The sequence below is a fragment of the Trichoderma atroviride genome, chromosome 4 (genome assembly GCF_020647795.1).
Source record: "Trichoderma atroviride chromosome 4, complete sequence".
Classification (NCBI taxonomy): Eukaryota; Fungi; Ascomycota; class Sordariomycetes; order Hypocreales; family Hypocreaceae; genus Trichoderma; species Trichoderma atroviride.
The window spans coordinates 2,395,071-2,418,242 of record NC_089403.1 but is presented as its reverse complement, the minus strand read 5'-3'; the positions used below and the strand labels follow the sequence as shown (position 1 = coordinate 2,418,242).

At 48.8% G+C, this 23,172-nt stretch overlaps 8 protein-coding genes across 8 annotated transcripts; 4 read left to right on the top strand and 4 right to left on the bottom strand.

Annotated features, from left to right (window-relative positions):
• The first annotated feature begins 75 nt into the window (after nucleotides 1-75).
• Nucleotides 76-2,879, top strand: TrAtP1_008113 (uncharacterized protein). Its single transcript, XM_066113787.1, has 6 exons — nucleotides 76-553; nucleotides 963-1,242; nucleotides 1,349-1,443; nucleotides 1,492-1,591; nucleotides 1,668-2,061; nucleotides 2,144-2,879. Exons 1-6 carry the CDS (start codon nucleotides 531-533, stop codon nucleotides 2,695-2,697), a joined length of 1,446 nt encoding a protein of 481 aa, XP_065969875.1. The 5' UTR covers nucleotides 76-530; the 3' UTR covers nucleotides 2,698-2,879.
• Nucleotides 2,880-5,539, bottom strand: TrAtP1_008112 (uncharacterized protein). Its single transcript, XM_014086528.2, has 4 exons — nucleotides 4,825-5,539; nucleotides 4,581-4,758; nucleotides 3,422-4,524; nucleotides 2,880-3,349 (listed from the first exon to the last, which is right to left on the bottom strand). The coding sequence occupies exons 1-4, from the start codon at nucleotides 5,319-5,321 to the stop codon at nucleotides 3,175-3,177; spliced, it is 1,953 nt and encodes a 650-aa protein (XP_013942003.2). The 5' UTR covers nucleotides 5,322-5,539; the 3' UTR covers nucleotides 2,880-3,174.
• A 1,643-nt stretch (nucleotides 5,540-7,182) lies between these two features.
• TrAtP1_008111 (uncharacterized protein) lies at nucleotides 7,183-10,340 on the top strand (the record flags this gene model as incomplete). The annotated part of the gene is made up of 2 exons (XM_014086352.2): nucleotides 7,183-9,980; nucleotides 10,052-10,340. 2 exons carry the CDS (start codon nucleotides 7,183-7,185, stop codon nucleotides 10,338-10,340), a joined length of 3,087 nt encoding a protein of 1,028 aa, XP_013941827.2.
• A 931-nt stretch (nucleotides 10,341-11,271) lies between these two features.
• On the bottom strand, nucleotides 11,272-13,066 carry TrAtP1_008110 (uncharacterized protein; the record flags this gene model as incomplete). The annotated part of the gene is made up of 7 exons (XM_014086527.2): nucleotides 11,272-11,297; nucleotides 11,357-11,526; nucleotides 11,587-12,025; nucleotides 12,083-12,475; nucleotides 12,530-12,605; nucleotides 12,699-12,801; nucleotides 12,990-13,066. 7 exons carry the CDS (start codon nucleotides 13,064-13,066, stop codon nucleotides 11,272-11,274), a joined length of 1,284 nt encoding a protein of 427 aa, XP_013942002.2.
• Nucleotides 13,067-13,476: 410 nt separating this feature from the next.
• TrAtP1_008109 (uncharacterized protein) lies at nucleotides 13,477-14,349 on the bottom strand (the record flags this gene model as incomplete). Its single annotated transcript, XM_066113786.1, has 1 exon — nucleotides 13,477-14,349. The coding sequence occupies one exon, from the start codon at nucleotides 14,347-14,349 to the stop codon at nucleotides 13,477-13,479; it is 873 nt and encodes a 290-aa protein (XP_065969874.1).
• Nucleotides 14,350-17,114: 2,765 nt separating this feature from the next.
• On the bottom strand, nucleotides 17,115-17,741 carry TrAtP1_008108 (uncharacterized protein; the record flags this gene model as incomplete). The annotated part of the gene is made up of 1 exon (XM_014086385.2): nucleotides 17,115-17,741. One exon carries the CDS (start codon nucleotides 17,739-17,741, stop codon nucleotides 17,115-17,117), a length of 627 nt encoding a protein of 208 aa, XP_013941860.2.
• Nucleotides 17,742-18,200: 459 nt separating this feature from the next.
• Nucleotides 18,201-20,148, top strand: TrAtP1_008107 (uncharacterized protein). Its single transcript, XM_066113785.1, has 3 exons — nucleotides 18,201-18,793; nucleotides 18,857-19,005; nucleotides 19,074-20,148. The coding sequence occupies exons 1-3, from the start codon at nucleotides 18,571-18,573 to the stop codon at nucleotides 19,935-19,937; spliced, it is 1,236 nt and encodes a 411-aa protein (XP_065969873.1). The 5' UTR covers nucleotides 18,201-18,570; the 3' UTR covers nucleotides 19,938-20,148.
• Nucleotides 20,149-20,320: 172 nt separating this feature from the next.
• Nucleotides 20,321-22,725, top strand: TrAtP1_008106 (uncharacterized protein). The gene is made up of 2 exons (XM_014086525.2): nucleotides 20,321-21,811; nucleotides 21,888-22,725. Exons 1-2 carry the CDS (start codon nucleotides 20,481-20,483, stop codon nucleotides 22,606-22,608), a joined length of 2,052 nt encoding a protein of 683 aa, XP_013942000.1. The 5' UTR covers nucleotides 20,321-20,480; the 3' UTR covers nucleotides 22,609-22,725.
• Nucleotides 22,726-23,172: the final 447 nt, after the last annotated feature.

Here is a 23,172-nt window from a genome sequence, read left to right as displayed (position 1 = left end):
CTCTGAAGCTGCTGTTGGCCGGGGGGCTTCCAGGCCTGGGACTCAGTGGCTACGCTGTTTCTCGTGCGCTGATTGGGCAGAAATGGAGATCCCTGGATGGGATGACCAGGCAGAGCGCAGCAGCCTTGGGCTTAGAGCTCAATGCCTCGGCCACGAGGCTAAGTAAAAGCTTCAGATATCAAGAATAGCCAGAGACTGTGTTTCTACAGCAAGATCGAGGTGGCAACTCTGGATTTACTTTTCTGGAGCTACCTTGAAGCTGCAGATCCGAGCGGCGCTTTTTCGTCTTCCATGACATCGCCTGATTGCTTCCTCCCATGAAGATAGCAGCGCGTACCTATCTATCTACATGTACCTGTGCGGATAATACGACGTTGAGAAGACTTGGCTACCTCAATCACGCGGCGAGAAACAGGGCGAGTATGATTTGCAAAGCCTAACGAGTGAAGCGGCTTCCTTGAGTCTCCAACTCGTCTCACAATTTCCAAGATCCACTGCTTGCCGCCAGTGAAGTGGTCTTTCATGCTGTCATGGCCAAGAGCACATTATCTAGGTGCGTCATTAGTAACCACGTCCTTTACACGGTATCCCTATCGATAGTATCAACAACACACTCCTTTCTGTCGAATATCGTTCAGTTCTCATCATGGCGCGTGCATGACAACGAAATGCCTTTGTCGGAAGTTGTTTGTTACGTCGTGACCGCATGGTGGCAAATGAACTAACTTTGTATCCTATCGATCACTGTTTCAACCTTCTCAATGACCCAGCCCAACCAAGCCCTTCTATTTCCGCTACAAACAGATTGCCTTTTACATGTTTTCTTAGAATCTTCAATATCCCCATCTCTTTGATCTGCTAATAAAGCTACCAAAGCTATCTCTAAAACTCAACCAAATCATTCTTTCTATCTTCACGTCTGCCGACATATCTTCCATGATGTCTGACTTATTCAAAATTAGTGAGCCAAAAAATGGGGACAGTGAGGCTCCTGAAAAGCCTCTTCGCCGATCATCCCGACAAACGGCAGCCACAGCAGTTGTCAAAAGGCGAGAAGCATCGACTGAAACCGCATCTTCGAGTAGCTTGAGCGAGCCGCGGCGAAATCCTAAGCGCAAGGCTGCTGAGGCTGCAAGGGAATCTATAAATCTTCCCGATAATCTGCTGGATGAGGCACTACGGCCTCTCACTCCAACGGATATTGAAGAATGGGAAGGTTGGGTTGAGCTGGAGTCCGAACCTGTGAGTATTATCTGTTGACCATGATGATTCTTATCATCAAGAATGAACATATTGGACTTGTTTGGCTTCATTATTTAACGTTCGACAAGGTGCTGATAACTTTTAGGCATTCTTCAACGCTATTCTGCAAGACTTGGGCGTCAGGGATGTCAAAGTTCAAGAGCTCTTTAGCATTGATCAAAGCTGGATAGACACATTACCGTGAGTATTGGATCTCTTGTTGCCATCTAAAAGCTAACAATTGGTCAGAAAGCCAGTATACGGTTTAATATTTCTCTTCCAATACACTCCCGAGTGGGACGATGATGAAGGGGAAGATGAGACGGGTTCACTATGGTTCGCAAATCAGGTAAAAACTTTTGCTTCATCCTGAATCATTAGAGCTGCGTAGTGACTAATGTTCGTCGTTGCTTGAAACATGTTAGACTACCAACAATGCCTGTGCTACGTTTGCTCTGCTCAACATTGTTATGAATGCGCAGCACGTCGAGCTGGGCGATCAGCTTCGGGAGTTCAAGGACGCAACTAAAAATCTCAGCACTGTTCTACGAGGCCACGAAGTCAGCAACAACAAATTCATGAGAGGCATTCACAATTCTTTCACCAGGCGCATGGATCATCTCAATGCCGACCTTTGGCTGGAGAATGCAGTATCAGATACCAAAACAAAAAAGGCAAAAACAGCATCCAAATCATCAAAGAAAACAAGTAAGAAGAAAAGAGCAGACGACGCGTATGGATTTCACTTTGTTGCATATGTTCCTGTAGATGGGTATGTTTGGGAGCTCGATGGGCTCCAAAGCAAACCACATCGAGTAGGTAAGTAAAATTGCCCACACAACACAAGTATTTATATGAGTAGATGGCTAGCAGGCTAACCAATTTTCGTGAATTGTCAAAGGCCCTATTGAGTCCGATGATGTCTGCTGGACAAATATCGCAAGACCTCAAATTGAAGGTCGAATATTGCAATACGAGGAAAGCCAGATTTCCTTCAATCTCTTAGCACTTTGTAGTAGCCCCTTGGCTCTCCACTCTCGCTCCATTGCTCAAACAGTTGCATCTATACGCCAATTAGATGAGCAAATGAAGCACAGCGCGGAATACGCAAAGCTGATAGATGGCGAGAAACCCGTCTTGGATTTGGCAAACCAGAGTCAGCTCTCTGAGTTCAGTCTTCGAAAATCAGATATTGAGCATGCAGCATTACCAGAGTCGACACAAAGCAGGATATCACAGGCCGCGAAAAATGTCGATGACGCTTACGACCTTCGCCAGCAATTCGTCGTCGATACAAAAGTTGCTATTGGGGAACATAGAGCTGAAATGATATCTTTGGCTGAGGACCAGCAGCGAGTCATGGATCGCAAGAAAGACTACGGACAAGCATTGCATAGATGGGTACAGAAGCTCGCGGAAAGGGGGATTCTGCAAGAGGCCATTGAAAATTCATAAAGTTGGCATGGCAGGGATAAGAGCAGAGCTGACATGGATGTTGAAAAATGATGGGTGTTGAATCGGTCACACATCGATTCATATGGCTTTCAATGGAAGACGTATCAAGATAGGTTACTGACCATACGATACACGTGTGAAAATAAGGACCAGTAGTTAGATAACCCGTAAAGGAGAGAACATTGCTAACCAGCCAAGTAAGTGATTGCTGTATATCTAATCTATGGACCAATTTTTTCCCACCCCGCTAAGTTCGTGAGAAACCGGTGAGATGTGTTTATTTTTCCAAGCAAAGCCAAGTCCAAAAAGACAAAAGAAGAAATCCAGACACCAACGAAGAGGAATCCAATTATTGTCAAGCTCACAGCCATAAATCTTTCATAACTGACTCCAGTTTACTAGCATGTATCTCGCAATTGGAAGGGTATATATGTATAATAGTCAAGGCGAAAGAGGGAAAGGGAAGCCTTGTTGGGTCTAATCCTGTGGAAACTCTTCTCGAATGTTAGAAACGAACTTGCAGGCAGCTGCATCAAATCTTTTGAAATATTTCCCGGCCGTAGGGAACATGTCCTCCGTGACCAAAGTAGGATCAGAGATGGGGTCGATGTTACGAGCAGATACAATATGCGGTTCTCCCTCTGTAGCAGCTCTAGGGGAATGTTAACAGGGTACCGGACATGGCAGAAGCCGTAAAGCAGAAAAGGGCAAGCAAGAAACCTACATGCAGCTATAAAAGAATGCAGAGCGAGAAGTGCCGGGTAGAATCGGTGGACCATCTGCTAGGTCCTCGGGACTGAGGTCAAAGTAGCTCAATCGCGACGATTTCCTCTCATCCCAGCTAGTAATGGCGCCAAGCCACCCATATCGACGATGCCGGAACACTTGGCCAATTTGAAGCCCGGGACCGCTCTTGTTATTGCAGCGATCTCTTCGGTATACAGGCGGCGGTATACCATCAAGATCACGCATACCTTGCCAAAAGTGCCAGGGGTTGATAGGGCCACCAGGACGGGTGTGGTGGCGGCGGAATCCATCCCGCGGGCTACTGATAACTTCACAGAACCGAGGCCACAGATATTTCTCAACCAGCCATGCGTCTTCGGGGTAGACATCGGGGAATCGTTTCAGAAATTTCTCCAACCGATCAAGCCAAGTCGTCCGGTCTGGGCGACTTAATATCAGCAGTGCCCACGATGCAGCGTACGAGCAGGCGGTAGCATTCATATGGCTATTTCCGTTCAGGAGCTGGGTTACCCTAGGTGCTAGCCGATCGTGCATATTTGGTATCCCCAAAGAAGCCGAAATATTGTGTGCCACTCTTATTGCCATTCTTGAAGCGGGAACCGGGGTGGTGAACTGTACGGTATTCTCTGCAAAGCCTAGCTGGGCTAAAATCGATTCAAGGTGAGCAAATTGGACTTCGTCGTCGCTACCAAATGGATCGAGAAACATCCGCTGAGATGAAGGATCTGATTCACCAGCAAGGTCACCGTCCAGGGTATAACCAGTCGGTGCAGATATGATGGCATGCACATGAGATGGAAATGAGCAAGAGCTAGCATTAATACCGAGCCGTGCTGCCACAGAGCAAAATATGGCTGCAGAGACGATGGGGAGAGAATCATGGTCCGGATCGCGCAAGGCTTGACCGATAAGGCAATTTCTCAAGTTGCGGTAATCATTATGTGGATCATTCAATCCCGTGAGATTGCGAGCGCGAAGCCAGCGGACCAATGTCAGGGCCTTTGTACGAGTTGACCAACTTTGAAGCCCTCCATGACTGAGCCGAAAAGAAGTGGCAATATCATCAAGCATCCGCGCAATCTGACAGAGTTAGCGATACATACGTATCCAACAAGAAGTATGGGGCCAGAACGTACATCATCAAGATCACCAGGTTGGTCATGTAAGACGAAAAGATCGAATGCACCGAGAGCCCTTTCAAGCTGCCGGCTTTTGAGACGCAAGTCGCACTGTTGAGGGGACTGCGCGAGTGAATGCCATTCTTCAATGGCCGCGTGCTTGTGAACCGCATCTATGACCCTGTTGCTAAAATACCTACACCTTTGTGTGAGATTGCATGGCTATTCAAAACGGCAAGTAGAACAGAATGTGAGCTTTTACCTTCTCGCTATCCAGTCATCGGCAGTGGTGGGTGCTTGGCAGTGTTCCAAGAGAACATCCTTGGCATCATAGCCAAGCCGGCTTATAGTTTCAAAGCCTCGACCACGGTGGACCTTGGTTCGAATAATTTCATCCAGTGTTCTGGATACTTGTTTGTTGATACCACTCCTGCGGATATAAAGCCATTTCCAGAGCGTCTTTTGAGCCTGCGCTTCTAGCCTCTTTTGGAACCTGTGGTGTGGACTCCAATATTTGATAGAAGTGCGGCAGTGATATTTCCAGAGAAGCGGCTCATTAGCAAGACGGTAGAAGCGACGCGACACGAGCTGGACGCCGGATAAGTTGTCTTCGGGCGAGATATAATAGAGAATGTGGCCGATCATCTCATCGGGCATCTGCTCTAATGACAGGGCAGCAGGCCCATCGTCATTGATATGAAGGTTATGAAGGTGCTCCATATCTGTAGCTTCATCTAGAGATGTAATGTGAGACGCCATGATGTTTTGACTGCTGCTAGAACGAGAAAAAGCAGATCTCAGCTATGACGCGCTGCATCCATCAAAACGATGCTCCTATCGTTGCTAGAACGCCGACAGCTGCAGACCCTAGAGCGTTATCATTAATACAAAGACAACTTCGTCCTTGTCTGCCCTCTATAGATGGAGAGGGCACAAGTTGGTTGAGTTGGGACGAACCTTGTCGTTTATTCTCGGACTGCGGGCAGAAATCTGGGCCTGAGACCCGGCGCGGGTGGAATTCCCCACAAACGATAGATAGGTATGCAACTAACTGTATGCATCTATCAGCAAAAGTGCGATAAAACGATTTATTTTTGCCAGATGCGGCGTTTACGGCGGATAAATGGGGTCGACCCGATTGGCTTCAGCCGCAAAGCATCGACTTGGGCGTAGCTTTGGGCGTTAATAACTTTGTTTTCCCCGAGATCATAGTGGAGGAGCTTGGGATTTACTTGTATATTATGGAAGACCAAACAGCTAATGAGAAAGAATAAGTACAGAATAGTATATATCCAGAGTTGATTTATAGGTACCTACGTAGGTGTGAATCTCAAAGATCTGCACAGACTCGAACTACTCCACTAACGAATAAGCTATAGTACTACTAGTAAGTCTTCCACACCATATTCACCCTTGGCCTCAATATAAGCCGTGAAGAATACTCTGTATATAGTCCATAATTCTATAGTGCTTGTTTCATTACCCGTACAATAGCGTGTGATTACAGTCTTTATGCGCGCCTTTTCGCATATAGAAACAATCCCCGTCGCCATCTAAAAGCTTCTTCAGATGGCTAAGACGCTAAAATCCGTATTTCGTCACTCAAAATCAAATACTAGTACAACCATTCGCCGTAACCATGAGCAACGCACAAGGCTTGGGTTAATGAAAGATTGAGTTTCGGACCAGCCATACGATACCAGAACGAAAGAGAAGAATTACGCACAAAAAGAAGTAGTGATCAGAAAGTCAGAGTCGCAGCTGTCCGGAGTGCACAAAGCTTCCAGAGAGGGGCCGCTAAAACGCTGGACCGTTGTGCGGCGCTAGTCCCAGGCTGGCAAGAATGTAAACAAGACCTAGCGCGATGCAATAAATGTCAACCGCTGCTTCTGCAAATGCATCTCAAAACGTACAATACACCCCGGCTCAATCATTCTACGCAACTGTCTCGAACATGCAGAGTCGGACTATACAGACCGCGCTCTGCTTCTAACCAGAATATCACTACTCTATACATTTCTTACACCTTGCACTATCCGAATTCAGACATTGCTCGCGGAACAACCCTACCGTTATCAACCACCACTTGCGCCCGAATCAGCTGTCTCTGGATCAGGCATCGCCCTCAGTGCCCGAGCTAGTTCACATCGCGTCCAAATTGATCTCACATAACCCCTTCATCGAATTTTACATCAACCCTCGGGATCATCTCCCAGATTCGCCGCCACAATGGCCCATCAAGGCTTTGGCGGCGTGCTCGACACACCGCAAAGCAATTTTGGCGACGCGACATACCTTAGCCGACAGCCCGATTTCGCAGACATATCTCAAGAAGCATCGTTCTTATCCCCTGAAAAAGACGGTGACCTCTTACAACAGCTTCGCAATGGCGGGCGTTCCAATGGAATCAACATCAGAACACCCCGCCAAAGACCAGCACTTGCGGACCGCCGAAATCTGCCATCAAACGTTGGAGGAGGGGAGTTCACCCCGTTACTCAAGTCTGCTACAAGGAACAGCACACGGAGGAATGGTAAGGAGAACGGTACTACTGTGGCTGCCACACCTGCAGCGCTACGAAAATTACTCGAAGAGGAGGAAATGACCCCCCCTTCCCAGAATGGATGGCTCCGCCTACTCAACACGCAATGCGTCGTTTCTAGACAACGATTTGCCACCAATCGCCAGCAGCGCCAGCACAACCCCAATGGGCCCTCCACCGCGCAGGAATATATTAGACAAAGGTCCTCTGCAGGACGGAAACCAATTGTCTCTGCGAGAACAGGAGAATGTTATTGACAAGATCGAGAAGGAGAATTTTGGTCTCAAGTTGAAAATCCATTTTCTTGAAGAGGCCCTACGGAAAGCAGGTCCTGGCTTCAGCGAAGCTGCCCTCCGGGAAAACACGGAGCTCAAAGTCGACAAAGTTACTATGCAAAGAGAACTCCATAAATACAAGAAAGACATAACAACTGCAGAGCGTGAGCTGGAAAGCTATCGTCAGCAAATGCTTGAGTTGAGGGAAAAAGCAGAGCAGAGATACGCCAATAAGGACCAGCAAGCCGAATTAAATACTCTGCGAGAGGCCATCCAAGCTCGCGAATCTGATATTGAGGAGCTACGAAGCCAAGCTTCAAATACTCAAGACCACCAGGAGAGGGTAGAGACACTAGAAAACAACGTCGTAGATTTAGAAGCCGAGCTTCGTGAAAAAGACCGCATACTAACCGAGCGAGAAGACGAGCTCGATGACCTGAGAGAAAAGCTCAACGATCTACGAGAGACCATCCAAGCTCGCGAGTCTGATGTCGAAGAGCTACAAAGCCAAGCTTCAAATAATCAAAACCACCAGGAGATGGTCGAAACGCTGGAAAATAACGTTATGGACTTGGAAGCCGAGCTTCGTGAAAAAGACAGATTGTTAACCGAGCGGGAAGATGAGCTAAATTCCCTGCGGGAGACCATCCAAGCTCGCGAGTCCGATATTAAGGAGCTACAAAGCCAAGCTTTAAATAGCCAAGACCACCAAAAGAGACTTAAAACACTGAAAAACAACTTTGCGGACCTGGAAGCCGAGCTTCGTGAAAAGGACCGCTTGTTAACAGAGCGGGAAGACAAGCTCAAGGAACTGAAAGCTCTACAGCAAACAGCCCACGGCTGGGAAGAGAAAGCAGAATGGATGAAGGAGAGGATGAACTCTGCTTTATTGCAAAAAGAAAAGGCCGAGGCAGCTTTGGACGAGCTGCAGGACGAGATGGCCAATAAATCAATCATGACCAAGGGACTATCACGGCAGATTGAAGAAAGGGTATCTCGGCTACAAGAAGAGCTTCGGAAGTCTAGCGAAGAGTATGCTGCTCTAGAGCTGGAGGCGGCTCAACTCAGTCAGGAGAATGACGAGCTTAAAGCGACTGTCCAAGAGCAACTGTCGCTGCTAGAAGACGCTGCGCAGAGTCAAGAAGAGGTCGGAAGTCTAAGGCTTGATCTTCTTGAGCATCAGCGTTATATCGAGGAGTTGATCGCGTCCGAGGCTGCTCTAAGCCAAAAACTCGAGCAAGTCAGCCAAGAGCAGTCACTAGCAAAGAATACATTGCAAGACCAAGAAGAGATTGAAAATCTCAAATACGAGATACACCAACAACAAGAGCTCATCAATCACCTCGAGGCCGCAGAAGCTGCTCGACATAGAGAGTTGGAGCAACAGCAGCGGCTACGCGCAGAGAATATGGGAAGCCAAGCAGAGATTGAGAGATTAAAGCGCGAAATAGTCCATCTGCAAGAAGAAATTGAGAACATCACGGCTTCCGAAACTGCTCTACGAGAAGAACTAGAGCAAGAACAGCAGCGACAGGCAGAATACGATGATGTGCAAACCGAGGTCGAGACTCTGAAAGCGAAGATACTCGAGCAGGAGCGCTTTATTGATGATCTGGTCGCTTCAGAAGCTGCACTGCAACAGCAGCTTGACCGAGAGCAGCAGCGGATCAAGTTCATGCAGCTTCGAGAAGAGGCTAATAGGCCTGATCGAAATATGTTCCAGAGGCAAGAGCTTGTTGACAAAATGATCGCCTCTGAAACCCTGTTACGTCAAGAGCTTAGCCGAGCGCAGCAATCACACATAAAAAGCACTAAAAGCGCTGTACAGAGTCGGGAAGAGATCGAAAGCCTCAGAGAGGAGGTGAGAACGCTCAGAGAAGAGGGGAAAACCCTTGAGGACGACGTGCTTCAGCAGCAGGAGCTGATTGACGACCTCATGACTTCAGAAGCTGCTCTGAAAGAGGACCTCGAGCGACAACGGGAGCTTCGCGCAGACAGCGATACGAACACCAAAGCCGAGATGGAGGCTCTCGAGCAAGACGTCCTCCAACAACAGGAGCTTATCGACGAAATGGTCGCTTCAGAGGCCATTCTGAGACAAGAACTTGAGCGGGAGCGCCGGAGTCTCGAACGAAAGCAGCAATCGCAGGCAGGCAGCACCAAGCAAGGCCAGCGTCTACGAGAGCGCCAGGCTGAGGTCGAAAACCTCGAACGTGACATATTAGAGCAGCAAGAGCTCATTAACAATCTCGTCGCTTCAGAGGCCGTCTTACGGAGCAAACTCGAGCGCGCGCGCACCGAGCGAGCAGCGTATCGCATGAGCGTAGAGAAGATGCAAAACGATATCCAGCACCTGAAGAAGGAGGCGGCGGCCGGGGCGCACAAGTTGAGTCACCGCTACGGCTACGCTGACAACGAGGCGCTGGATACCATCGTGCGAGCCTCAGAAGGCGCTCAAGTCCGGCACAAGAAGGAGCTTCGCGGTATGATGCTCCAGATGGAATGGATGCAGGCCCGGTGGGAGCGCGAGGCGTCTCTTCGCTCGGACGCAGCATATGCGAAAAAGTTCCTTCAGCTACAGCTCAACATTGCAGATGCTTGGTATGTGTACACTTTCCCACTCCCATGTCAATTTACCTCAAAACACAACATTTTGCTAACAGACGTTATAGCAACAAAGCTCAACTCCGCGAACTCGAGCACATCCGCACCAAGGTCCTCCAAAGCCGCAAGCCTCTCACTCTCCCCAAACCTCCTTCCTTCTCATCATCCGGTGGCTCCCCATCGCCCAAGCTCAAGACCTTCCTCATCATGGCCCGCTTCATTGCGCGAACACGCATCGCTGCCCGCAACTGGGCCGGTCAAGAAGCCGTCCGCCAAAAGCTCCGCACGGCAATCGAAGAGAAGCGACAAATCAAGCGCTCGAAGCAGCTCAAAGTTGTCGCCGCCGACGTCTATTAGACGGGTGTTTCCATATGTGCTGCGTTATCATTACCCGCACATGTGATGGATCAGTCAATATCTTTTGCTCAGGCTGTATATATTTCTACTTTCTCTTTCTTTGTCTTTATTCATCTTGGTTTCAAATCTTCTGGAATCCTTTTGTCTTTTTTTCTTTCTGATTCCCAGCGCTTATGGTTATTTCTTTCTGTTATGCTTATATGGAAAACGGGTATGGGATCAATGAACTATGTACGAGAGGGGGGGAAAGGGGAGTTCGAGGTGTGCTTGTTTGTCTGTCTGTCTGGTAATTTCTTTTGGGAAGCATAGAGTGCAAACGCCAAGTTGGATTGGGTTGGCGGCAGTATTGGCGTTATGTTAAAGGGAGAGGCAATGCTGTATTTACTTTGGCCTCCTTGTTTAGTATTCAGGGCAAATCTTGATTTCTTGCTTTGATGCTCCGCTTCAAAAGATTCTGCGCGTTTTCGTATCAGAAAAGAGATCAACGTGATAGATGAATGTAAAAAGAATGTAAAATGCAAAAGCCTTTTGATATCGGTGTAAGAAAGGGAGGGAGTTAAAGAATGCTATCTCGTGTGCTAGCCCAAGTGATGCTTTCCGAACATCATGCTCAAGTTTCCAAGAATGATGACCGTGAGAGAAACGTGAAGGAGAAACGAAAAGGACCAAAGGGGAAGGAACAAAGCAGATAAAACAAAAGCTCAATAAACTCCAAGAAAGAGAGACCAATTCGATATTTCAAGTCCCAAGTCCGATGAACCGCCCAGCTTAGTTTATTCCGAGGGATATATCACGCGTGACCACATTCAAGAAAAGAAAAGAGAAATAGAAAAAAAAAAATTATTTCATATACAAAAGCGATTGTAGCCCGCGAATAAACCCATTCAAGCCAATTTTCTTGTTTCCGTTTATGAGGACGTAAAGGAATCCTTCACATGACAAATAGGAGATTTGTATCTGCAAGATATGTTAGGGAGAGTACTACCCTACCTGACATATATGCAAGGGGAACTTACTAAGAGGGTGGCTACACGAAAGCTGAGGCTTTTGTGTATATTTCGTAGCCAGTTCGTCTCGGATGCTGTTGAGCAGCTGAACGTAGCTTTGTTGAGGGTTCTTTTTGAGAGCTGTAACAAACGCCCAGGACATGGCGCCGGTGGCTTGTGAGGCGATAGTAGCGTCGGCACTGGAAAGTATTGTTAGCTGAGGATTTTCCTGTCTCACATGGCACTGAGACATGACTTACGATGTTTGGTCATCTTTGCTTCCAGACCACATAATGACATCTGCAGGAGATGTCTTGGTGGCAAGGGTCCTGTTGTGGGCGTCGTCGCCAGTGGTCGCCTTCTTGAAAAATCCGATGATGTTGTTGGCAACACCACCCATATCTCCTTGGCTGTATGAGGAGATGACTCCGAGCAAACCCTGTCCAGCTTCCTTGGCCAAGTTGGGTTCTTTGAGGATACCTTGTGTAGAGTAGATGTAGGGCAAGTCCAGTGCAGTACCAGAATGACATGAATCAAAGATAGCGGTCAGCCTTACACCTGCCTGCAGGGGGTGGACCATGATTCGGTGCATCTCATCGTCTGTGATGTGCCCGTGTTGTCTAAAGTCGACGGGGTAAATGACTTCGTCATATCCGTCAGCCTCGTCGCCGTCCAGATCCTTTGTCTGTCCACCGTGGCCTAAGTTTTGTCAGAACACAAACTCGAAGAATTTGAGAAAAAGGGGCAAACGCATACCAGAGTAGTGGAAGAAGAGCGAGTCGTTGGGTCTAGCATCCTTGACCAGCCAATGCATGGCACGAAGAATGTTTTGCTTTGTGGGCTGACTCATGGGATTTTGTTGATCATCGGTCAAGATGACCATATCTTCTCTTTTATAACCAAAATGTTCCACCAGATAAGCAGTCATGTTTCTGACATCGTTGATACATCCGCGCAGCTGGCCACGCTGGCCAAAGTAGTTTATACCAATAAGCAGAGCTTTTCTGCGGCCGGTACAGTTGGAGTATCGAAATGCATAGTTGTTCGGCGCGCCGTGGCCGAAGCTCTGCGGGCCAGCTGGAGGAGCCTGGGGACCGTTGGGGCGACCCTGGTTATAGCTGTTCGGAGGAGGACCTGGGGGAGGCATGCCTTTTTTACAACATCAGCACGTAGTTCTAGGTCAGGAGTTATGGCACACCGTACCAGGGCGTGTATTATAGTTGGGTTGAGGTGTCGGATTGCCATAGTTGCTGTATTGCTGCTGTGGAGGGGGCGGTTGCTGTAGTACATCAAACTTGTAAGCTTTTGTAGAGGCTCAAGCACCATTGCAATGCAATTTTGGTGTCACCCTGAGAAGGAGCATCAGCCATACCTGATAGGCATATTGCGGTTGCGGAGGACCTTGATGATAGCCGTAGCCAGGCTGGGGAGAAGGCTGAGACGGATAGCCGCCGGTATAAGAGGGCTGCTGGGGTCTGAGAAGCGTTTAGTTGAGTTAGCATCGATACACAGCATATTTACAAAGAGATAAGTGCCAATATGAGAAGACAAAAAAAGAGGACGGCGTGCAAGTAGTGGTTTGGACTCGCAGCCACCGTAGCAGCGTTGGACATGGTTTGGGCAGATATGACGTGAGGTTCAGGATATAAGGGGGAGCTCGTACGGATAGTAGCCGCCCTGCTGATATTGCTGCTGCGGTGCGGCATAGCCGCCGCCATTGTAGCCTGGATATCCGGACATTTTCAAGATGAAGAACGATGGAGAAGGAATTCGGCGCGAGGCTTTGTTGAAGCTTCAGCTCGGGCGATCAGGCAAAGGCAGCGCAAGCAGGCGCGCCGTTGGGTACTAAGGTGGCGGGTTGAAGATCGAAGATTGGCTGAATCGAATCGGGCTGCGGTCCGTGGCTATAAAAACGACGGGATTGCGATGGCGGGCACTAAAATAGGCGGACGCGGCGATGCAACGGTCTACAGTCGCAGGCAAAAGGAAATTGCTTGATCGGCGAAGAAGCTTCTTCAGGTCGCAGCCGTCGACAAGGCAATCGGCGTTGCTCCCAGCTTATCGAGCTTGGGCGAGAGCACGTGTAGCGGGCGGTCAGCTCCACGGCCGTCAAATCAGCAGACCAGCCAGCTGTTGTTAGTGGACGTCGTTTAGGTTTTGGAGAACCTTGAAGTCCAGATCAGATGGTGCGGAGGCACGCGCGGGGGATGCGGCAGCAGATGCCAGCAATTGATGCGTCTGTCCAGCAAAGACGTCGAGCGCTTGAAGCTGATAGAGAAAAATCGGTAGAAAATTGAAGGAAGAAAAATTGAAAAAGAGCCAAGTGCTACGGCCTCGGAAATGGGCCCTCTACCGCTGAGCGAGACGCGCAGGAAAAGACCAGATTGGAGACCAAGCGCGGGGCAAGGCCAACAACAAACGCCAGGTGAAACAGAGTTGGTTGGTGAAGCTGAGTCTGGTGGCGAGAGAGGCCCATATGGGGTTTTTGTCTCTTTTTCGCTTCGCAACAAGCCGTTGGGCGCAGGTCGGGTGACGATGAGCTGGCGGTGGTGGTGGGTTGAGGTGGTGGTGGCGGGGTCTGGCGTCTTTCTGGGGCCGCTGCGCTCGATAGTGCCCTGAACGTCCACTAGGAGCCGTGCTGGGGGGTGTCGGTATTGCCAGTGACGGCGGCGCCTGCAGCCTGAAAGACGGCTAGAGCCGCTGCTTAGTACAGGTACATGTGACAATTGAACAGCAACAGCAGCATCCTCCTCCTCTTCATCATCATCATCATCATCATCATCATCATCAACGATTAGTGCCGCAGCAGAGCAGCACAGCGCGCAGAGAAGCAGCTTCTTTCCAATGGCTGCCGTGCCACTATTGATCCTTTGGATGGGTCCCGTATACAGAACGAACCGCTCTCTGTCCGGGGTGCTCGGTGGCGCTGGCACTAGAGCGCTCGTCGTGCCGGGTATAACAAGCGATGGACAGGGGTGCGTCGACTCGGCCTGCGATTGAAGATTCGAGACGTCCAAAAACATGTCTCGCCCGATGGGTCGCCGGGGTTCAGTTCCAGCCGGTCCAGGGTACAGGCCAAGCTAACGGATGAGGGTTGCAGCGAGAGGCTCGGGCTGTATCTCGGTCTGCGGCTCCGACCGCTGCGTGGTCGACAGTCATTGGGCGCCTGACGGGGCTTAAGACCCTTCCGGAGAAATCGCAGCTACTGATGCGTGTAAGTGCTGTCACTGACGCTGCTGTGCTCTTGGGATGGCACGGCAAAGCGAGACAAGGCGCAGGAAAGATGATGCAGACAGATTGCTCCTGCGATGGACACAATGCTGACATACGACGCATACTTAGGTATACATCCATCAAATACAACGGGGGATTCAGAGACGGTAGCTGTTCTATCCTGAATAGGCATTAGAGTGTTCCTTTGCCAGTGACGATGGCGGACTGAACGCCGCCACCCAGCTCTGCGCCCTTGCTATTAGATAAGAGCTGAGGAAAATCGATCAATTCTTATTACTATAACGTAGCAACGATAGATGCCGATTACGTCCTAGAGAGGTAAGGCAGACGACAGTTTGGAAGCGTGACTTCGGGCAATCTTTTCTCTTCCCCTCCGCCGACCTCACCTCGCTTACAGGTGGATGATGCATGTGTTGTGACAAGACAACAGCTGAGGCTGGGTATAGCACAACCAAAAAAAAAACTAACTAATAATATGCTCATAGGACATGCGAGCCTCGGTTGAAGGCAAGGGGTGGTCAAATGACTCAGTTTAGAGGAGAATAGCCTCTGCAAAGCATGTCGTCACTCTCTGACCGAAGCGAATCCTCATCAACACCAATATCAATATCAACGGTATTGTCTTGCCTATGACATAACCCGCGTATGGACCATGTTGCAAATGAGATGCAGAGCACCATCCGATGCATCTCCTGCGCCTCGCCGCAATGGCTGGGTCCCCGTCGATGGCGCCACTACGAGTTGCTCCACGGACTGTTTCTTTTCCCTTCTACAAATCGCCAGCCACAACATGATGCAAAAGCCGATTGCGATGAGACAGAAAAAAAAGGCGCTCGGGCCATATTCATTACTAGCTTCGCTATTGGTTCGATCGACGCGGAAAAAGAGCTTCGACCACATGGCGCATTTCGCTGCACAGCGGCATTGCCTCGCTGAAACGGAGACCCCGATGCGGGTCATCATGGCTGTGCTGTTGTACCCGTCGTCAAGCTCCAGTCTTACTAGATCTCTCCCTTGTACTAGGTACCTGCTCAATCTCAAGCTTCTCGCGCGCCCAACACAGCAAAGTGGACAACACGATTAGGTATCCGCTACTACCCATCTCATCTCACAAGCTTGGCCGTGACGACGGCCACAGCAACAGCAACTTCACCATCCACTTACGCGCCTGTTCTGACCACCGAGCATGCACGTCACCACACACAAAAGTCAAAAGGGGGCAGCTAGTAATCTTTTGCAGAATAATGTTAATCAATCTATCGATCAGGTCCTGGGACCTACGCTCCTTTGCCCAGATGGCGCGCGGCAATTGCCCAAATCGTCCTTGACCAACCGACTCTGTCTCTCGGACTTATCCGCTGATGCAGCAGAGCATCCCAATCCCCAGATGCAACCTCCATCTTTGCTCAGTGATACCGTACCGTTGTCCAGTGACATGCAGCAGAAAGGCTGATCCGATAGTAGCCAGCAAAGCACAACATCCTCACCGGAACCTTGGCAAGCCAGTAAGATACTAGCGAGAGCCCGAGTGAGCCTCCCAAGGAAGCGGCAAGCATACAGCAGCAGAAAGTGAAGAAACTTCACTTTCCAGCTCTCACTTAAACCGCCATAGAGAACCCATGCAAGGTTCCTAAAAGAGCTGAGACCCGAGACCCACTGGCCAATCACGTCACGCAGAGACCATCCGTCCGGGGGAGATTAAGCCACAAAGAACCAGGGAGGTTGTGTCTTTCTTCTCTCTAAGCTCAAAGGAAGTTAACGAATTTTCTGGCTGCCGATCGCTAAACGCTTTCCAGCACTGGTCAACCGGGGAAATGAGCTGATTTTCTGTGTCCTACGGCTTTAGTCAGTTCGCCGCAGTCCGGATTTGAGAATGGATACATGTAGGTAGGCGTATATCAATTTCTCGGCGTCAAACGGGGTTAAACGAGGGAAAGGAGAGAAACCACAGACCATGGATTGCTCCGGAAGTTGGTTGCCCGGTATGCAACCAGACGGGAAGGCTGACTAGCAGCTCCCTTTTACAATTTCCTGGGGATAGGGATAGAGCCTTGGTTGGTTACATTTTCCAAGGACGGGCCTTGATCAGCGTACGATATGCCGGTAGATGAGGTCTGCAGATACAACTGAAATGGCCGATACATGACTCTAAAGGGAAAGAGGCAGCCCAAAAGAAAAAGAAGTTTCCCACTTCAGCTCGAAAGATTATGCCGATGTTTCGATTGTCAAGATCAGGTAGCTCATCCCAAGCCACTTCTGGTCTGGCTTTGAAGCTGAAGATGCAGGCACAGATCCGCAAGGAGCCCGAGACCATATCTACAGCCCTATGATAACACATCTCTAGATTACTTGTTTTATCTGTGAAGTAAGGGTAAGTCATAATGATATTAGTAGTCAATCGTTATCTTATTGTCTAAATCGATATCAACGCCCCATTCCTCCGTCTAAACCACCCCAGCGACAGTACCTAGCAAGCCAGGCAGCATCACATGCAAAAGCTGAGTTTCGAACATGATGATGATAATTCAGCTATTCAATCGAGACCCATCTCCATCTACCCCAACCTCTTCTCAAACACCCTGTACACCGCAGGCCCGGCTAACAGCGGCGCCAGAGAAGGATACTCCTTCGCAAAGTCTGCCAGTCTCACTTGCTCAAATCCTAGGCGAATGTACCATGCCTGCATTCTCGTCTTCAGTGGATGGGCGTAACTCGTCGGAACCAGAATATCCAATGCGAGAGTAGAACATCCTAATGATAGGCAGTGATCCTCCACAAACTTGAATATCTCGCGGCCCAGCCCCAGGCCTTGGTGCTTCGTATCCAGAGTAAGCATGCTCAATGTGCATGTGGATTCTGAAAGTCGCTTGACACACACACATCCTACTAGCTGGCCCTTTTGCAATGTCTGCGCGCCATCGGATGGTGAAGACGGGGAGGCAAGGTACGCAACTGCTAGTTGGCCTTTGCGGATCAAGTCTGCAACTTCGGCGTCATTGGTACGTACAAAGCCGGTGTTCCAGATGCCGACTTCTGCCTCGATGAAGACGTCGTTGGCGAGCTTTGTAACGGCGGAGACTTCTGAGAGATTCTCGGCTGCCGAGGCAGGAGCGAAGTCGATAATGAGGCGAGGGTTGTCTGTGCCTGAGGTGGCTGTGGAAGAGGAGCTCATGACTGCCATTGCTGAACGATTGTCGTTTCTTTTGATGGTTTTATTTTCTTGCCCTCTTCCTTTCTTCCTTGCTTCTTAATGCCAATATATATACATAGTTCAAACATATCATCTGGCACACAGAATGTGCTTGGAACGGCGCCAGTTGTGTTACTAGCGCCACTGTGGGCGGTCACGGGCTAACCTAGAAACTGAAGCAATATAAACGGCACAATATATTACTCCGTAAAAGATGCGATGAAGCCATTGGAGATAGATTGATGGCGATAATTATCACCAGAAGAATCAATTAGGATCGATATTTCTAGAAGCACAAAGAGTGACGAGAATGGGTACGGCAAGGCAATAGTGCAACAGAATAGGAAAAAAAAGATTGCAAGTTAAAATTGCCAGCGATTCATTGAATTATAAATAAAGAAAAAAAAAAAAAAAAATAATTTTTTTTTTAATAAATAAAATAAAATAACAACAACAACAAAGAACAAAGAAACAATCTGCGTAATGGCCAAGGCTTCTTTGCCTCAGTGATTTTCTAGGGGAGGCCTACAGCTTTTTCCAGCCGCGTTCTGCTGCTGCAGGTGATGATGCCTGATAAGGTGATTCAATTGCCGCCTGAGCAGTAGGCAGCCTTCCTTCAGCGTGTCAGTCTCTCCTCACTTCTACGCGCTCAACCTCCTTCACTTTCTCGTTCTTCCACTTTCCCTCCACATCACTCTTTCATCTTCTCTAGAGATACCCAGCCTTTAATCTTCAGCACAGCCAGCATTTCATTAATTCCACCACTGGCCCTTCAATTTTTATTCCCTCCCTCTCTTTTGTTTGCCTTATTCCGCTCGCCATGTCATTCGCAGCAGCTCGCCCGCGGACCGCTCCCATCACGTCCTTTACCATTACTCCAGACAGCGACCAGCCAAAGGAAATCAAGCAGTCTCGCGCGTATACCGAACAATTGCGCAACCTGGTCCATTCTTCCTCTGAGATCCAGAAGATAGGGTACATCATTTACCAGCTCTCGGGGCAGGATCTGGATCGCAAGAGGCGATGCTTTCGATGCGGTCGCCGTAAGTCTTACATGAATACCTGCGCATCTGCATTTAACAATAGCTAATCTGACACGCATTGAGATCTCCCTCATTCCTTCAAGAGGCTCAAGTGGCTGCCAAGGACGCCTGCGCAAGGAGGAAATGGTGGACAAAGCGACGAGCAGCAATCGAAGAGATTGAAACAGACGGTTATGCCCTGCAAGTACCACCCTGGGAGGGTCTTTCAGAGGGTTTGTTTACTTCCTTCCACTCTTTTTCCTCCGCTTAAGGAACGCTAACCCATAATACACCTCTTTAGCAATGGTCATGTTGTAATGGTGCACCCGGGGCGCCTCCATGCCAGGGCCAGGAAGATCACACGCCAAGAATTTACGGTGCCGGAGAGCTGGAAAGGGAGTGGCGATACTATGAAACTCCCTATAGTGAGTCGGATGGCCCGAAAGCGGTAGCAGTCGTCATTGACTGCGAAATGGGCACGGCCTCGACGGGAGAGACTGAGTTAATTCGCGTCTCCGCCGTCGACTACTTCTCTGGCGCCGTTCTTCTAGACAGCCTCGTGTATCCAGATGTTAAGATGATCCATTATAACACGAGATACTCTGGAATTACTAGGCCGCAGATGGAGAATGCGCGGCGTAACCGATCTTGCCTGTTTGGACGTGCCAAGGCACGGGAGGCTCTATGGAAATTCATCGGTCCCAATACTATAGTCATTGGACATGGCGCCAACTCCGACTTCAGTTCTTTGCGCTGGATTCATCCAGTCATCATTGACACGTTCATTGTCGAGAAGAACAACAGGCCGGTCGAGGAGGATAGTAAGGATAACAAGAAGGATAACGATAAAGAAGAGAGCGAGGGCAAAGAGAATGGCAAGCAGGTGGAAGAGAGCCTAGAGGTTCCAGCCAGTGCCACAACAGCCATAGATGACAACGGAGACGGCCAAACAAACTCTAAAGAAAAAGAGAAGCCCCCTAACCAGCCAAAGCAGAGAGGAGGGCTATCGCTAAAGGCACTCGCAAAAGAGAGGCTCGGACGAGACATTCAACTGAGTCATAAAGGGCATGATAGCGTGGAGGATTCCATTGCAGCAAGAGATATCTTGCACTGGAATATCCTCAAGCTCCTTGAGGATGCGATGCCAAAGATAGAGATCGCATAGAAGTGATATGGCATAACAGCGCTTTGCATCTTCAGAGTACGATAGCGTCAGCAAGAAGAGATAACAGCTAGGGAAGTGTTTAATGGAGAACGAGACACAGTCAAGCACAGGAGATACAGTGCTCGGGTGTTCATTCTCAAGACTACTAGATAGTAGCATTGTACGCAATGTTCCTTTCCCTTGATATAACATTTTATTACCAGTTCTTACATGCTGCAGTCAGTCCTTCCAGGTGCATATTTGAACACTAAAACTCAATAGGAATATTACTGCGATTATGCCTTGTCCGAAAGACCCTTGTCCAATAGTAGCTCACAGAAATAGAGGTTTGATAGATAGCGGCAGGCTATGCTGCTGGTTGGGCACGCAGCGGAGCCTAATCAAGAAAACAGGCATCAGCGAATATGGAGACTTGGCCGAACATATGATTAGTTCAGTATTACGATTAATGCGTGTTCACAGCTGATCTCACAATTCTTGCAAAGCCCGTCTTTTGTCATCTTCAAACCTCAGTGATGGGCACGACGTTTTGCCACCAAAGACATGGAGAATCCCCATTCCACCGCGCCAATTGAACCGGGAGACTTCAGATTGATTGAGTTGGTACCGAGTGCTGAGCCGGAGATGATCGAGTGTCGTTTACGCTCTTACTCTCTTGATGGCAACTATCCCGCATATATCGCGCTCTCCTATGCATGGGGCCAAAATGTGAGAGACAAGACAATTAGCCTCAATGGAACTCGGTTCTCGGTTGGTAATAATCTTTGGTGGTTTCTGCATCATATGCGGCTGCAAAATCAGTACGTCAATTTCTGGATCGACGCCATATGCATTGACCAGTCGAACGTCATGGAGCGAAACCACCAAGTGCAGATAATGCGGAAGATCTACAGCAACGCCCGATCAGTCTCGGTGTGGCTGGGCAAAGCCGATGCTTCCTCCGACAGCGATATTGCAATGGAGCATTTGGCGACAAGAACACCTTGTGATGCTGGAAAGTTCAACGTTGACAACTTCTGGAGCCTGCGTCAGGCCAAAGCCATATTGGCCTTTTGTGAAATGAATTACTGGCGGCGGATGTGGATTATCCAAGAAATCATGTTTGCAAAGCAAGTCACCATCTACTGCGGGTCCAGACATATTGGCTGGAATACATTTGAACAGCTGGTCAAGGATCTCCAAGCAATATCCGATATAGGACGAGAGCACCACACGCCTTGTGCATCTTTAATTCTTGCAAGCCCAGCTATTGTTATTGCGAAGGCGAAGGCAGCATGGGGTGGGAATCTCCAACCTCTGACGACGTTGTTGCAATTATATCGCGATCACGAGGCTACAAACATACTGGATAAAGTATATGCTTTGCATGGTCTGGCGAAGGATAGCTCTGAAATAGCTGTTGACTACGGTATAACCGCCGATGAGCTTCTCGCCAAGGTGTTGCATCATGCCTATTGTACTTTGGGATCCAGAACTGATATGAATGAGGCCACAAAATCGCTGGTCCGCTTTGGCGAATTGATGGCAGGGATACTGAATGTTGATTGTTCGGCAAAAGAAATCGGCCTTCGCATCTCCATGGCTGAACAGCAATGCCAGGACGACGAGGCCAGATCCGTCGAAGCTTTGCATTACAAATCTGCCGACATGGTCGAGTATGCAAAAGACGATTCTGCAGCATCAACCGAGCCACGGCAGAACGTGGATTACTTATCGCAAGACTGGAAAAAGGAAGATATCTGGTTGTCGTGGAGATACATTACTTCCAACAGAGACCAACTTGGTAACAGCGCGAGATTGGAAAATGCGTCTTGGAGAAATTGGATGAAGGTGAAGAATCATCTCAAGACTATATCGCCAGATGAGCTGAACTGGTATGTACATTCACTCATGGTATCCTTCTCTCCCTACTCATCAAGTCGTGTCTAGGCTAACAGCGGTGCGTTACAGGCTCAAAGATTGCGACACCACTTGGCTCTATGGGCCTCTACCGTGCTGTCCCAAGGCTGCAAACCTATCCGGCACTGAAGGTTCAGGTGTGGCTCTGTTTAAAACAGATTCTAACGGAAACAAGAAGCCAATTCTCAAAAAGAACAATGTGCTTGAATTCATGCCTCAGGAGCTGCTGATATACGCACCTCCGTTGAAGCAGGCTACAGCGACAATTCCAGCTCAAACAACCTGTGAGACTTTGGAGCATGGAGAAGACAATGTTGCCAACTCTGTATCTGCCCAGAGAGATAACCAATACACCGTTTCTTTGGCAGCTTCATCAGGCTTGTCAAATACCACTTCTACCTCTCCCTCCCGTGAACAGAAGCATATTCACTTCAATGAGCTAGTGGAGCAGTACATTGCTATCGATGTAATGGGTGATTACGAGTATGAGGAAGACTACGATATCTACGATTATGATGGTAGTTCTAGCGATGATGGCATCATGATGAAGCCAATCCGACCCAAGAAACGTGTTAGTTGGTATAAGAAAGAGAGCCGGAAGCCTGCTAATATAGATGGCAAAATTATTACCAAACTACCACCCAGCTATCTCAAGTATCGAGCGCACACTCCGGAAATCGCCATCGATGCTGCCAATAGAGTCTCCCTGGGAGACTTCTTCCTCGCGCTTAGGCCGCCGCCTTTTAAACATCGTAATTCTAAATGGATTTAACAGAAAATCATTGTACAATATTATATGACTACATAGTAAATGTTCGGTTTTTTATACGTTAAATCGGACGCATTCATTCATGGTATTTTCATTCAATCAGCTCTTTCAATACTGAGCTAAAGGGCCCTATGTTCAACGCAGGCCGAAACTCGCACCCTTGGAATTAAAAAACCATTAATGCAGACTATCAAGCCTCAATTCAACGCAAAACATATGGCTAGGTTGCTACCACATGCTATGAACAGCAGCAGCAGAAATGGCAGCCGAGATTGGTGAGCGAGACTGGATAGAGGTCTACTGAAATGGAACGGGTGCTCAGCCCATTCCGACACATAAACATAGCCGCCTCTGGTCGAGCGACTATAGAGATTGAGGCTCGCGAAGAGCCAACCAAGACCAATAGCGCAATATATTTCGCCACGTTGTCTGCATGAGATGGGCCGGTGGCGTATTTAATTGGTCCTCGATGAACAGACGCGTTACAGAGCCTCGTCTCACAGCAGCGTAGTAGGAATATAATGGTAGTGAATTTTGGAAGGGTGATCTAGCGAAGAACAGTAGCAA

Bases quoted from the DNA above. Each gene is read 5' to 3' on its own strand.
- TrAtP1_008112 (XM_014086528.2), bottom strand. From the start codon at position 5,321: ATGGCGTCTCACATTACATCTCTAGATGAAGCTACAGATATGGAGCAC. The intron at 4,759-4,824 runs GTAAAAGCTCAC...ACAAAGGTGTAG, and splicing joins GATGACTGGATAGCGAGAAG to GTATTTTAGCAACAGGGTCA. The intron at 3,350-3,421 runs GTAGGTTTCTTG...ACATTCCCCTAG, and splicing joins GCATTCTTTTATAGCTGCAT to AGCTGCTACAGAGGGAGAAC.
- TrAtP1_008113 (XM_066113787.1), top strand. From the start codon at position 531: ATGGCCAAGAGCACATTATCTAG. The intron at 1,444-1,491 runs GTGAGTATTGGA...ACAATTGGTCAG, and splicing joins AGCTGGATAGACACATTACC to AAAGCCAGTATACGGTTTAA. The intron at 1,592-1,667 runs GTAAAAACTTTT...GAAACATGTTAG, and splicing joins CACTATGGTTCGCAAATCAG to ACTACCAACAATGCCTGTGC.
- TrAtP1_008107 (XM_066113785.1), top strand. From the start codon at position 18,571: ATGTCATTCGCAGCAGCTCGCCCGCGGACCGCTCCCATCACGTCCTTT. The intron at 18,794-18,856 runs GTAAGTCTTACA...ACACGCATTGAG, and splicing joins ATGCTTTCGATGCGGTCGCC to ATCTCCCTCATTCCTTCAAG. The intron at 19,006-19,073 runs GTTTGTTTACTT...ACACCTCTTTAG, and splicing joins CTGGGAGGGTCTTTCAGAGG to CAATGGTCATGTTGTAATGG.
- TrAtP1_008106 (XM_014086525.2), top strand. From the start codon at position 20,481: ATGGAGAATCCCCATTCCACCGCGCCAATTGAACCGGGAGACTTCAGA. The intron at 21,812-21,887 runs GTATGTACATTC...GGTGCGTTACAG, and splicing joins TCGCCAGATGAGCTGAACTG to GCTCAAAGATTGCGACACCA.